Source organism: Parus major, chromosome 4, assembly GCF_001522545.3.
Source record: "Parus major isolate Abel chromosome 4, Parus_major1.1, whole genome shotgun sequence".
NCBI classification, from domain to species: Eukaryota; Metazoa; Chordata; class Aves; order Passeriformes; family Paridae; genus Parus; species Parus major.
In genome coordinates, this window is record NC_031771.1 from 33,791,813 (window position 1) to 33,806,793 (window position 14,981).

At 33.8% G+C, this 14,981-nt stretch overlaps 1 protein-coding gene across 4 annotated transcripts in view; it reads right to left on the bottom strand.

Moving 5' to 3' along the window:
• GLRA3 (glycine receptor alpha 3) overlaps window positions 1–14,981 on the bottom strand; it is an 85,930-nt gene that overhangs the window by 56,635 nt on the left and 14,314 nt on the right. For all 4 annotated transcript variants that reach the window (XM_015625793.2, XM_015625792.2, XM_015625790.2 and 1 more), the window contains exons 2-3: window positions 7,989–8,116; window positions 2,689–2,756 (exon numbers count right to left, since the gene is read on the bottom strand). In XM_015625793.2, coding sequence (XP_015481279.1) covers window positions 2,689–2,756; window positions 7,989–8,116 — 196 coding nt within the window. The remainder of the gene's footprint in view (window positions 1–2,688; window positions 2,757–7,988; window positions 8,117–14,981) is intronic.

The following is a 14,981-nucleotide window of genomic DNA, read 5'->3' on the forward strand; positions in this document are numbered from 1 at the left end:
AAGCCAAATTATGCTACTTGTTTGGTTTGTCTGCCTCTCCTGAGCTGTTGGAGCAGGTGGAGATGGTTTAAAGAGTGTGCTTTCCCGAGAGACACACACTGCCACACTCCTCGTCCTTACTGAGAGATGTTCAGCCCAGCGATGTGAAATTGGCACCGGGCTATTGTGCAAGCGACGAGGGTTGTTTTTAACCCCTTGTTTTTCTGCCTGTTTACTCTGTTGTGCACAGCCGAGGCAGCAGAGGGAGCTCAAAGATTTTGGTCATCAGCAAGAGCCCCCGGGAGGCCCGGACAGAGAGCGACACTGCCAGGGGACACCTGCAGCCACAGCCAAGGACAGGGCTCCGGCTATTCGGACTTCTTTAAAGCTGATAGATTATATTCATATCCCACTAGCAGCTGCTAGTTTTAAATACAAGGTATCAGCGACCAGGTTTTATTTCGCACTTGTTGCTTACTTAACCCGTTCTGTTTACAGGTTGAAAAAAGGAGTATTTGTCAAGAATTTAAAAGTCCTTTTTGAGTCTAAAAATTTGTTTTAATGAGGTAAGACGTAGATACCTGAATTTTAAGTAATACAGTAAATTCAACTGATAAAATAGTGTAAATTGAGGACATACTGAACTGCAATGAATTTATTTTTGTTAAACCATGCAGAAATTCTGTGTGTTAAATAATGCAAGATTATTTTCACCGTCATTTAAAGGTAGAAAGATTTTCATATGTTTTAGAAGTTTCACCATCCGTGTTAGGGGGAAGAAAAGCTAATAAACCCCACAATTGAAAGTCCTGTCTAAACAAAAGCATTTGTTTTTCTGCAAAGAAAGATTTGAGTCTCTGGGAGATCATCAGTGGCTGACAATACGTAGAAGTCTGTTTTGAGTGAATACATTATGAACAGAACACAAGCATCATGAAGGTCAAGGTTATGCTTAAATATCCAGGTTTTGAATGCATAAAAACAAGACAATTAAAAACCTTGTGGCTCTGACCAGGTCTGATATTTTCTGTAACATATGATATTACTTGGAACTATTTTTTACAGACCAGGTCATTGTCTACCTTGACTGCTTCAATCTGCTTTCAAGGTAACACTGAGCAGAATGTACTTTCATTAAAAAATAGAAATATTGTACTAACTTAACTTAAGTTGCACTGAAAGGAAATATTTATAATTCTCTGGTTTTGGAGAGAAAATACACTTTAGGTGTGAATTTGGTCATCCTTTTCCCAAACTCAGGACAATTTTCGTGTATTAACAACTCCAGTTTTGTATATATCCTTTAAATAGCAATCGAGTGGCAGTCTTTGCACTCTACTGACCTTGTCGTCTGTCACCTCTTTTGGACCAGATTCACTCATCCAGACATTAGGAAGTAGCTGTGGAACGCTATTCTAATCATGTGGGCATTGGTTAATCCTCTGATTGAACCTGAATAAATCTCTCTGGATTCCCTGTCAATCTGTTTGGGATTTGCAGTCTGGAAAGGCCCTCAAATACAAATTAAAGTAATTTTCTATCTGAAGAAAAGCCATCTATCTCTCTCAATAACATCTACTACTATATTCCAAGGTAGGTAAAAGAACAGGGAGTTGTTAATACCTCTTGGAGACAGGGGGATAAACATTTGACTACATGACTTTTCTTATTGTTTTCTTGACTGCAGGTCCTTGGTTATATTAGGGGTTTTTGGTAGATTATTGTTTGTTTAGGTTGTTTTTTGTTTGTTTTTTTTTTTACTATATCAATTCAGTTCTGTCTTTCCAAGTACATTTCCTGACTCCTGAAATCGTTGGGATTTCAGAGTATTTTCTATATTTGGATCTTACAAACTCCCACAATTGTTCTGTCATCTCTCTGTATTTTAGGCCTCTCTGCCCCAAAATTACTATGTAACTGTTTTCAAAGAGGTATTTTTAACTGTCTTCAAAAAAATGTAAAACACTTGTAGAGGGAAGAAATGCAAATATCTCCCCTCACTAAATTTTAGTGATTATATCTGTAGTCCAAATTACTAGGAGATGTCTCACCTTTTAGTGAGATTATCCTGGGGGTTTTCATCAATTCACAGTTCAATATCTAGTTCTGCTACCTTTACACTCTGACTTTTTCTTATTCTGTCAAAATCTTATCATCTTGTTCTGTATCATCTCTCTTTCTTTAGCAGACAAATTTTAAGTGTATGTACAAAAGCATGCAATACACTTCTTTTTATGACAAATTTTATACAGCAGTTCAAAGTTTTAGTCAATTTATTATTTCAGAGCAACAACTCTATTGAAGAAGGACTTTTAAAATAAAGTATACATCTCCATATGCACTATATATGATGAAATTTAAAAATGTTATCAAAAAGTGGCTTAATGAATTAGCACTTTTGAGGTTAGAAAGGTGGAACATTATAGAAACCAATAACTTTCTAATAATTATTTCATAGAAATTGTCAAACAAAACTTAGGGAGAAATAAGAAAAAACAACACCTTCTACCCTTGGCTTTACTTACTTGTGTGTGATGGTATAATAATAAAATTTTTGTTAGAAAAAATCAATTGCCAAGTTAAGAATTCCCACTTTCCATTCTTAGAAGTGGATTTCCTTTTTTGCTTAGTTCCAGGTGAAGAGAAGCTAGCTTTAGAGCTTATGGAACATATTTAACTTCAAACACAGAGTGAGTTAAAATATCTTACCATGGTTGTTTCTGCAATGGATCCAAAGCTGTTTATAAATATGTTGCATGTGACATTAACTGGAGGACCTGCAAAAGAGGAAAAAAAAACCCACTAGTCCCTGTTCCAGAATTATTGCTTATTGATTGATTATTCAATATAAACCATTAAAGAACAATATTAACTGACTTTGGAAGAAATAATGCTGCATTCACAAATAATTTAATGCATGATTAAATTTAATTGTTTCTAATAATTTTCTTTTTGATTTTTCTCAAAGGCACAGTACTTATCTGGCCAAGTTTAGCAATTAAAAAACCCATAGCAAACAGCAACAAAGTTCAGTATAAACCTGCACACATTCTTCTATATAAAAAGGAAAAATAAAACAACATCCCTTTTAAAATATATAGTAAAAATATTTTGTGTGTATGTCAGTGAGAATGTGTGTTACTTCTCACAACAATTATGGGGAAAAATTACTTTCTTCACCCAAGGCAGTTTCTACTTTCAATGTTATCTGTCATCACTGGCAAAATAAATAGATTATTGCTGCTCTTATCTCTAGTGCTTACAAAGTCATTTAGATTCTATTCCCATTTCTCTTAAATTAAAAAAATGTTTAGGAATCCATTTAAAACTCAATCCTTTGTTTCCATGGGTCTCAGTCAACTGTTGTTTTGTCTTATCTTGCATTTTGAAGTATCAGTAGTGGCAGAGGAGTCATTACGATAACTGAACAATTAATTGCCTCTTAATGGAAAAAAGTTTAAATTATTTTCTAGAAGTCTCTTTTAAAATGTCATTATGGAAAACCATGCTAATTTTTCCATTATTCCTTATCAATTTCAATCTGTGTCCAATAGAAACAAGGTTTCTCCATCTCAAGTGTTTTTGTTACCTTCCTACAACTCAATATTCTTATCTCAATAAGCCAGTTTAGCACTGGAGAACCTGGATTGTTTTTGTAGTTGTAAGCAGCCTAATGATGAGAGATCTGTATCTGGAATATGAAGACTGGTCTTATAGACCTTTATGTAATATCTCTTTTTTAGTATTACTATAGAAAGAAACTGCTCTGCCACTACTGGTGACTTGCAACTAACAAAATCTAACATAGCCAATAAATTTCACATTAAATACTTGAAGAATCAGAATGTCCATTAAAAATTCTGCCAATATGACAGAACTTGGAACACCCAGTTTTCTTTCCTGACAGCAAAAATTGTTTAGTGCAGCAATTCTTATAAACACTTCTACACGTACTTCAGTCTTGGCAATACCCGAGACTACACCTATGGAGCAGAATTCTCAGCTAAGGAGGTAGCACTTGCTACACAGTTAATTATTTAGAGTTGTTGAGTATATCCTGTACTTCTGAGAATTCAGTAAAAGGTTTACATGCTCAACTCCTGAAAAGGATCAAGGGGAAAAGGAAAAGCAGAGATGGCAGAGTGTCTAAAAACTGCCAGGGAGAAAATTGTTCCTCTTTCCTGTTAGTCATTTGTTTGCAAGGCAGCTTTTCTTTCAAACACTTCCACGTTGTAGTACCTGCCATCCTTTCAAATTTGATGTGATGCTATCTTGCTTAAAATAGTACTATACTTTGAAATAGAAGTTTGCTTTATCAACATAGTTGTGTTTATTAAGAAAAAGCTCTAAGTCACTCCAGTGCTGATGCCTAATTTCAAATTACAGTAAAATAGTTAATAGCTAGTTAAAAGGAGCACAAAAGTAGAAGCTAAAAGTAGCCTGCAAATGTTTTAGAGTTAACTCAAAGACACTGTGCTGAGAGTAAAAATGAACTTCCCAAAACATGGTCAAAAAGAATCACGAATGAGAAGCTGTAAAAGCTGGAAGTCATGTTTGAACACAGGAATTCAGGCAAGCTGAACATAGATTAAAGAGAGGCAGAAAAGAAATAGAGCTAAAACTCACTAGAGACAGAAAAGCTAACAATGATCACTATCTACAAGGCATTAAAAATAGAATCCTGCCAAGATCTGAAAGCTGAAAGAAGATGATTAAGGTATAAAAGTATCCATGGAAGTGAAGAAGGTCAGAGTAGAAAAACCAAATGAAGCCTTTGTAGCAGCATTTGTCTCCAATTGCTGGCTGTGTCAAATACTAGAGCCATTCTGCTGGAATTTTGTATGAGGACGGTAGAAGACATTTCAGACCAAGTGAACAGGAGCAAACTGACTGGCTGAGGTGATATAAACCCAGGCATTGTAAAAATCTTTTCAGAATTGTGGAAATACAATTCACTGTGAGTGAGCTATCACCTGTGTCAATTTTGTAATCAGTGGAAATGTATACCATGTCCATCCAGTATAACTTGAATTAAAAAAACCCCACAGATTTCAGGTATGATGGTGAGGGACATGAATATGAACTATATCCCTGCAAACCTTACCTCTGTACCAGCCAAACTGACAGAAATAAAGACAACTTTTATATTAAGAGATACAGATTAATATTATATATAAATATATTTCATAGATTAATATATATATATACTAGGGAGAAAGACATCAAAAAAGTCAAAAAGGATTAAAAATTCTATAAAAAGTTGCCACACAAAACCAGCTGAAGTGGAAGAGGACCCTTCACAGTGGACAAGGTACACAGTAGGTAGTAATCTGCAAATATACATATTTGCAAAGATCAAACAGAATTAATACTACTCCACGTCACTGGGCAATAAAATCAGTAAAATAATCAACAAATTTAAAGGAAACAAAATTATACTTTTTAATATTCCAAAACACAAAGGTTTTATTGCCAAAAAATAATTAAAAGACCAATATTCATAAAATATGAACAGCTTCCAGAAGAGATGTGAAGAACATATGTTACTAAACTAATTTTTTTTCAATTAAGTCCTGGCTTTCAAAGCTTCTAAACTAATGATTGCTGAAAAATGCTTGCCAATAGCAGGGCAAGTAACACTTTACATTTTCCTATATAAATGCCCAGATTTTTACATTAATATTTAAAGTTTTTATACCTAGGTTACATAATTGTGTTCAAATTTGAAAGACAACAAAGTATTTTGCATATTTGCAGGAATGGATATTGTCTGCGATGTGGACACTGAGTAAAAGCACCTTGCTATATAACATTAAAAATATAACATTAATCTATAACATTAAAAAAAAAATTGCAACTGGAACAAAGCTTTTACAATAATTTTTAATTTCCTGTTGTATTTCATAGCTGAATAAATACCATGTATTCTCTATTATATTTTTTTGAACAAGAATTCATATGCAGATTCAATATCCAAAAGCAGAACACATAGAATATATAATTTCGCCTTCTTGACCAAGATTAATTATAAATAAAATTGGTCATGAAAAATATTGCCTGCATAGAAATTTTACTGGAACAAAAAAAATTATTTAAATTAATATCTGAGTTATCTTATTAGTCCTGATCCTCTTTCTTTAAAACTATAACCAGTTTAAAACCTCAAAAAGGCATTAAGCCCCAGCACTTGTTGTAGGAGTAATAAAACTAACCAAAAAGTGGCAAAGTCACTTAAGGAGATACTTATTCTTAGTGGTAGGTCTGAATCATTCTGGGCAGATCTGTTCAAGCTGCATAGCTGTCCAGAAGATTTAGAATGTGCACTTTTTGAAAAGGAACAACGTCAAATTAGGTTTTGTCTCTTTAAGTTTCAATAGTTACAAAACAAGGCCCTAAATCCTTTGAATTATACTTTCAAGGAGTACTGAATTTAGTTCTGCAATCTCTAAACCATCTGCCTGCTCTTCACTGTTGCCTCAGCAGAAGATTGTGATTGGACGCTGTCCATGACAAACTATAAAATTCAAACCCCAAATCATATAGAGATGTGTTGGAAATTCCAATGCACGTTTATAATTTCCTGAGAAATATCAGCATCACTAACTTAAATAGAGCAAAGCATTTCCAGCTGCAGTAAACCCTGGGTAATAAGTTTATATATACACAACCGAGTGTTTATGGTTTGCTGATGAGGAAGCAATCTGACAAATCTCTTACATGGTCCTTATGAATCAGACTGGGCAAATTCTGGTAAAACCAGCACGTAGCAGTGGCTTTAGAGTCAAAACCACTTAAGTTTCTGAAACTTGGAGATGTCAAAAAATTATAACATTTCTTGCTGAATAAGAATTAAGATGGAAAGGCAGTGACAGATGACTTAGAGGAGAAAGCACTGCCAGCTTGAAGGAAAATTTTTGTAGTAAACATGGAGTAAAGCCTTATAGTGAAATGTTAGAGCTAAGAGAATCTCTTGGACTCAGGAAGATAGGCACAGGAGAAAGCAACTAAGGCAAAGTAAGAATAATATAATTTTTAATCACAATAGGTTTATTCTTTCAAAACATTATGTATATTCTGGGTAATTTAAAGATGTTTAAAGATTCAGTAATAGAGTTAAATATGGTTCCACTATCACATTGGAACTCCTTGTTTTAAAAAAAAAGAATAGTCAAATTTATCTATACTTCCCAGACTACAAAAGTTAGAACGGATGGTATTTGTCTGTATGATACTTTGCATATTCATATTAAAAATATGTTTTGTGTAATCCTTTATTAAATACTCTAATGTGCCTGAGTCTGCATAATATGCTAAGATCCTCAGGAGACACCGTCATTACATTTGCAAACTTTGCCGTTTCAGTCTTTGAATCTGCTTTGTTTTAATTGAATCTCCTTTGTGATAAGTGGATAAAAGGCACATGCCGAGACAAAATTCCGTATATTGAGAACTTGGAATTTCTGTGGAAAACTGGGAACAGGGAAAAGAACAGGAGGAAAGATGATCCTTTTGGCATTTCAAGGCACTAATGGGGCCCAGGACTGAGGAATATAATTTGGTGGTAGAATCGGTAACTAAGATAAGCTGCCCTGAATTTGATGGTCGATGTCGTTAACACACTCTTTAGAACCAGGCAGATAAGAAGATTTGGACAATCACAGAAATTGCTTTCCATAGTGTTTCACGCTATGGGAATCCAAGGTGGGAATCTGAATCCATCAGTAAGCATTTCAGGAAAGGAAAGAAACCAGCAAACCTTATTAGCCAACTCAAATCCAAGGATAAGGTGTATTTATGAAAGGCCTGCAATTGGGCAGCTGTGAAAGTGGCAGGTGTAGAGTGTATTGCTGCTGAAATGAACCACATACAAAAGAAAGGCAAAAGAAGGCACCTCTTTTTTTCTTTTTAGTGAATGTACATCGTAGTTTTCGTATTTCTTTCAGAAATTGCATTTTTGTGAGCAGTAATACTGACATACTGAAAACCTGGAAGTTTAGTTTTGAAATTACCTTTAAAATTTGGTCTGATCCTCGCATCATAGCCTGACATCCTACCCATTAGCTTATCCAGGAAATCAGAGGGCGACATTGGCATGCTACGAGATCTTGCACTGTCTGTTTCCTTCGTGGCTACCAAGCTAAAAGCAAGGAAAAACAAACAAACAAACAAACAAAAATTTGTTAGAAGTTTTGCTAGCGAAACTTTGATTTTATTTAGTCAATCATAGTTCATTTTTGTAGGAACAAGAAAACAGGAAAGCTAAGACAGTTTTTCAAGTTGGTCAATGCTTCAAAAATAGTAGTAGCAAAGAAATTGAAACAATAAGTTCCTTCTATATCTGTCATTTAATAAATAAATCTTATTCTGCTATGCTGCACAGTTACTGGTTACTTCCTCCTCAGAACTTCTGAAGATTAATATCACTTTCAGTCAGCAGTAATCAATATCATTATCACAGAGTTAAATAACATCATCTACAGAAGTAGCTGTGTATGTGGAATGTCGTATTTTGCAGTCTATTCTGAGACTGTTCTATTTTAACTGTGTGTACTGTTATAGTAGCCTGGATCAGAAAAAAAAGAAATACTAAGGATCTTGATTAGAATAGTACTACTATCACCATGTTTTATGTTGATGTGTAATCATAATAATAAAACAGGTCAGTCTCTTGGCAGGTGGTATTCTTCAACATTGTCCTAGAGTTTCATTTTCTTTTAAAACAAAAGTTACTGCTACAGTAGGTAAAAAATACCAAAAAAACCCCAAACCCTAAGAACTTACTGAAGAAACTATTTTAGGACAAGCTTTTCTTCTTAGGGAGACATGAGAAATTCCATCTGCTATAGCTTCCTCTTTATATACATGCAAAACTCCCACTGACATTCTAAAGTGTGTTCTGCACATGCTAAGAGAGCAGAGTAGCACTGTGATCAGCCATGGGACCCAAAGGGAAAATCTTTGTTTAGTGGAACACTTGAGTGCTGTCTAGTCAGAAAATACATTAATTTTGAATAACATTGTGATACACGGTGCAATTGAAGCCATTTGTGGCTTTTGGAGTCTCAAAAATGATAAAGAGCTTTGCATGTTTGTGCTGAATTCAAGTCAAAAGTCTGTTACAGAAGGACTTAAATCTCTTTTACTTTCCCAATTTATTGTCTCCATATCAATTCACTCTTTTAGAACTACTTAAATATGCTTTTGTTTAGATGTAAACACAGGGAGTAATGTAAAGCCTCTAGGAATTTTCTGACTCATAAAAAACCTATGCTAAGCTTTGTTTCTTAACAATGGATGGAATATCAAAATAGAAAAATTCCATACAGGTATGTATATATGCAGAGGCCATGTGGAGGGCAGACAGATAATGTAATTTCTTTATATTCAAGACTCTTTTACTCAGGATGTTAAAAGTTACAGTTTTATAGAAACTTCCATTCAGAAGGCCTACTTAAATTTTATCTTCAAATTTGAGATTTGGATTTATTATATTAAATAAAATAGAATTCTTATTAGTCCTTTAGAGTTACAAAATTGGGCACACATAGAATATGAACATTGTAGCCTATAGAATGCTATAGCTTGCTCATATTTTAATTAAAAATGGAAATTAAGTATTTTAGTTGCAATATTAAATCAGAAAATTAAATCTTACCCTCAAGTTTATTTGCTTAGCTAGTGTTTATTCTATTCAATGTGTAAGTTGATTTGTATGTTCTTAAATTGTTCATAAATTGTTAAATTGTTGGGTATTTCTAGATTGTTTTGAATATTTTGGTATCTCTTTCAGTGAAAAATGTTTCTTTACTCTCCTTCAATAGCTAACCTAGCTGTTTATTTGTTCCTATAGCTGCAGAATGTATTTCTGTTTCTGAAAAGTATTCAACATTTTCTTTTTACAGTTCAGTTTGAAATTATCCTATTGACATAATTTCCATTATCAAACATTCTGAATTGATCTGATTTATCACATTATGACAACCTGTAGTGATGAAAGTTTCTGTAAAACATCACTAATGTCTATAAAGCACATAAATACAAAGAGTCAGATTACTTTTTGCTAGGTATTATCAACTTAGAAGGGGGAGAATCAAGTTACTGTGAGTATACGCTTAGTACATACACTTAAACACTTAGATTTCTTTCTAGTAGTCTTCTATAAAGAATATATATATATATATATTCCGTAGGTATATAAAATTTCTATACTACAGGATATACAATCCTGTATTTTTATTCTTAATATACATAAATTATCCTGAACAAAAATATAGAAAGGCCCATTGTTAGCTTGAATTTCATTTTCTGGAAAGGAAAGTTTCTTTGCTCTTTTTTTACTTCACTGAACTTTTTGTAAATCTTTCCTCATTGTAGTTCTTGTTTTTTTTATTTTTGGAATAAAGTACTTAGGTAACTAATGCTGACTGGGAAAAATAATAATTGCTGTAACAATGGATTTTATCAAAGTGAAATTTACCTTTTCATATGATGGCATCATTAATATTTGCTTTTATTAGTCAATTTTAAGTCTCAGAATATCTTGTATAATTTAATGCTTATTTATGAAAAGATACAACTTTTGAATAAACAAAAGTCAGCTGTAATTTGTAACTAAATATTTCTTCAAGGAATGTTTTCCCTTTTACTAAGCTTGGGGTGTAATGAGTAACAGCTGGTTGAGTTCTGTAGAATTCTGCCCTTTTGATTTAACTTTTTATTGTAAATATGTATTTCAAGAATACTATTGCACAAACAAAACTTTAATCAATCCAAGCTGACTTGTGGAATATTCATCTACTTAATAAAGGATCTAGACTTGGTAATGTAGTAAAACCCAAGTAAAGCAGTGGATTTTAAAAAGGGATTCTCTGTTTCCAGATTAATATAAAAATTTACTCTGCATGGTAAGGGTTCTTCATTTTTATTGCACACTGCCTCTGAAAGCTAGACCTCTGGCTAAGGGGTTAAAGGAGGGTAAACTCCTTCCATGAACTAAGAATTGAGCTTCTTTTAGTGTTAATAATGCACATAGCTTTGTCCTTGATACACAACTATTGCATAAGGAATGGCTTTGCGTGCCTCCAGAGGGAATTCATTCTGACCTGTCACAGTTCTTTAAAGAATTTGTACATGCATTTTATAACAGGCAGAACTATAGGAATTTAATATCAGCAAGGTACAACGGCCTTGTGTTTAGTATAAAGTAATTATGTGACTTTAAGTTGCTGAGAAAGAAAGCTGTACACTCTTTTCAGAGGTAGAAGATTCACTTTGCTGAAGTCTTTTATTGGAGGGAGATTATAACCTCACAGTCTTCTGTTCTGTTCATATTTTATGAGGAAAATTTACCAACAAGATGTTTTCCCTGGTAGTGATTCTGAGTTGTTCCTGTGAGCTATTGGCAAATATTACTAACAGTTGTAAGGATTTATACCATTTTCCAATTTCAGATAGAACAGTACTTGACTTCAGTTTCCTGGATGTATCCCAAACATCTTTAAAATGTAAACTAAGCCTTCAAAAACAATTGAAAAGAAATTTGATAACTGAAGTTGTAGAAAAGAATCAAGAAAAAAATTGAAAATATCAAAAGAATCATTAAAAACTGATTTGTGACCAGACAAATTTACACCATCAAAACTTAGGGTAAAAATTTTAGTTTGAAATAAGCGGTCACACAAAACCAGACAAGGTCAGAAAATTAGAATCACAAGGACTATAATTACTCCTGTCTCTGGTCTATTCTGTCCATTAACTTTTTTTTCACCTAAATTTGAGGAGAGCTGAGCTTTGCATCAATTCCTTGAAGCCTGTCAAGTTGGAATTTCAATCACTGAGATAGGAAACTATCCTAAATGCTTTGCTTACAAAAGGTCATATTTGAATCAGAAACTGTTAGGTCAAGCTGAAGATATTTCAAGTGGGATATAAATATTAGAGAGTAAGAAACACAAGATCTGCCTGACACAGACACAGACAAGATGCAGCTTCTCTTGATCAGCTACCACATCCTAAATTTTGGGAAGAAAGCTAAATGAAAGAATGGTGTTCACCAATGCCATCTATAATCTGTAAAGAAAATGCAAAGCAATTGATGGTTTAAAACTAAGAAATGCAAAATGAATCGACAAAGACATAAATTCTGATGATGTGAAGAAAACAAACTCTTTCCTAAAGTCAGCCCATTTAAGTGGAAGAGTTTAAAACAATTAGAGGAAGGATATTAAGAAATGTATGAACTGTGGATGTGGGCAGAGCTGGAGAAAGCAGTGAAGAAGGATTCAGAATTCCTCAAACAACTCAGCACAATTGTGGTAAAGTTCTCACTGCACTACTGTGTTATCCAGTGGTGTGGAAAGATTGAAAGAGTGAGTAGAAGCATGAAGGTCACTTATTATTTTATACGATATTAATGAGACCAGTTCTGGGATGTTGCATCAAATTCCATGTCCGAGTTTTAAAAGGACATTAAAGCATTTGGAAAGGTACTGAGCAATGCCACTAAACCATGACCCGAGAGTTAGGGAAATTTGCTTCAAGTAAGAGACTTTTAGAGCTTAATCTGCTTAGTTTATCAAAAAAGAAGAGTAAAAAAAATAGATTGATTGAAGTGTATAAATATCTCAAAGCAGCAGAAAATGCTGGACCATTTATCTAAAGAAGAAAGGCAGAAGAAAAACCAATGAGAGACAGACAAATTGAAATGGAAATTTGGACACACAGTTTAATAGTAACTTAACAGGAGATCAAACTGTACCAACCAAGACAATACAGCTTTATGGAAGAAACAATTTAACAAAACATAAGGTATTGTTCTTCATATATGGCTAGCTTGGTGAAAAGGAATGAGTTCTGATACATAGAAGAGCAGGCTAAATTCAGATTAAACATTACAAATCTCATGAGGAAATCTTCAGCCTGTGAAAAGGCACTTGGTTGATTTGAGGAGCTTAAGGAAGGGAAGCAATGGGCATAGTTCCAAGTGTGAAATGATGTCTTCACAGGGTTTTTCTGCACAGGGGCTGGGTTGCAGGCTTGCAGTTGTTGTAATGAGGTTTTGCAAGTTATAGCTGTAATGTTGGCTCATCTTGCTCAGTTCCTTTCACAGCTGGGTATTTGACTTACTAAGCAATTGTATGAGCATCAGCTCCTTGCACAGTAGGAAGTCAAGCTCCAGAATGGAAAGTGCACTAGAGCTGCCCATAAACTAGAAGCAGCTTAAAAAATCAGAGGTTGACTAAAACTAGGAAAAAGAGAGGTGAATGTTCTATGACATGCACCTGCAAAGAATAAAGAGTTGTAAACCAAACTGTAAATAAAAAACTGAAAGCAAATAGATATGAAGTAGCCAGGAATAAATTTAGATCAAAATTAAAAGACTTTCAATCACTGCAACGTTTCAGGTATGGAATAGTTGAACACTTTGAGCTGAGATAGATAGCCCTGTGTGTTTCAAGATGGAGCTAGGCCTTAGGATACTGTCACATGTATGAGTGTGACTGCAGGTGATGGGATTCAGTTATTTTTTAATCCTCTGCTGAGAATATGTTTACATTATTATTGATTCTTTTATGTTTTTAAAATAATTGCTGCTGTTACAGAAACCTGAAAAAAATGTAGTTAACACAGCTTACAGCCAGAGCACCAAAATCTACAGAATTTAAATGGGAGATCTCATCTATCAGGTGGCAATTTAGTTACCAAGATAAAGCATGGGTCATGAATCTGTGTTCCTGAAACGTCTATTTAAAGTAGGCATGTTTTTGAGAGAACATCTTTCTCTTCCCTTCATCCAAAAGAAAATTATTGGGAAAAACTCTTCAAAGGGCATTTACAATCCCCACAAATGTTTCCTTCTCTAAAACATTTAAGGCTACAAAAATCAGATTGCTTTCTCATATTTTGTATTTTTTTTTTCTGAAGAACTACTTTGTTCTACCTGTAAGTTGTCTCTATCTATCCTAACCTTCTGCATATTTTTACCAAAACACAAACAAGGGAAAGAAACTTATGAAAGTGATTTACACAAGCTTTATTTTAAAAGGTATATTTTCAAATGTAATTTCAGGCCTACGACATTTGAGATTTATCAGAAAGTGCTGTTTTTTACTGATTTCCCTCATTTAAACATTCATCTTCAAGGTGGGTTATTAAAAATTGTTTTCAGTGTGTGGTTTGAGCCTTAAAAGATATATATTTGTTTGAAAATATTGAAGAAATTAAGTAATGGACTACCATCAGCATTTCTATAAAAAAATATTAAGAAGGGCTTAATAAGAACAGATAGACAGAAGGGAAGGAAGAAATTACATCTTACACCATTTGATGAGTATTCTCGTTTTGTTGCTTCTACAGGGAGTTGACAGAGATAAAGGAAGAGTATGGTGTGCTGTAACTGTACCTTCCACTGGAAACTTCCTAGAGAGATGTTTCCAAGTCCAATTTAGGAAAATCTGGTCATTTATCCAAATTAGCCTGAGAGTAGTTTCCAGAGTTTCACAGACTTACTTTTAAACACAACTGATACAAAAATTGTCTTTGAATTTTATGGTAAGTTCATTTTCTCCCTTTCATAGGTAAACTAATGCATTTTTTTTCTTAAAAATCTTACATTAACACCAAGTGACTGTCACATTTGTCTTGGGAATTCTTTTCATCTGATCATAAATTAGTAATTTTGTCTCAAACACAATCCATTTTAGTCATTCAGAGAGGTAGAAGGTTTGCATTTCATCTTACAATGTGTACTACAGTGCTGCTACTGTTGTGATGGTCCAGTAAGTCTTTCATTTCATTATTTAACTTATTCTCTCAGACAGCAAGTGTGGCCAAACCCCTGGAGCAATTGGATGTTGTGTTTGTGGTTCATTCTCTCCAGCTGATGTTTGAATTTTTTTAACGCACTTCATATTAAAATGCTTCCCAGAGAAGTTCAAAGAAATTAATTACACCCTTAGAAGGAAAGCAAAAAATGCAGCCAATATGCATTTAATTGCATCTCA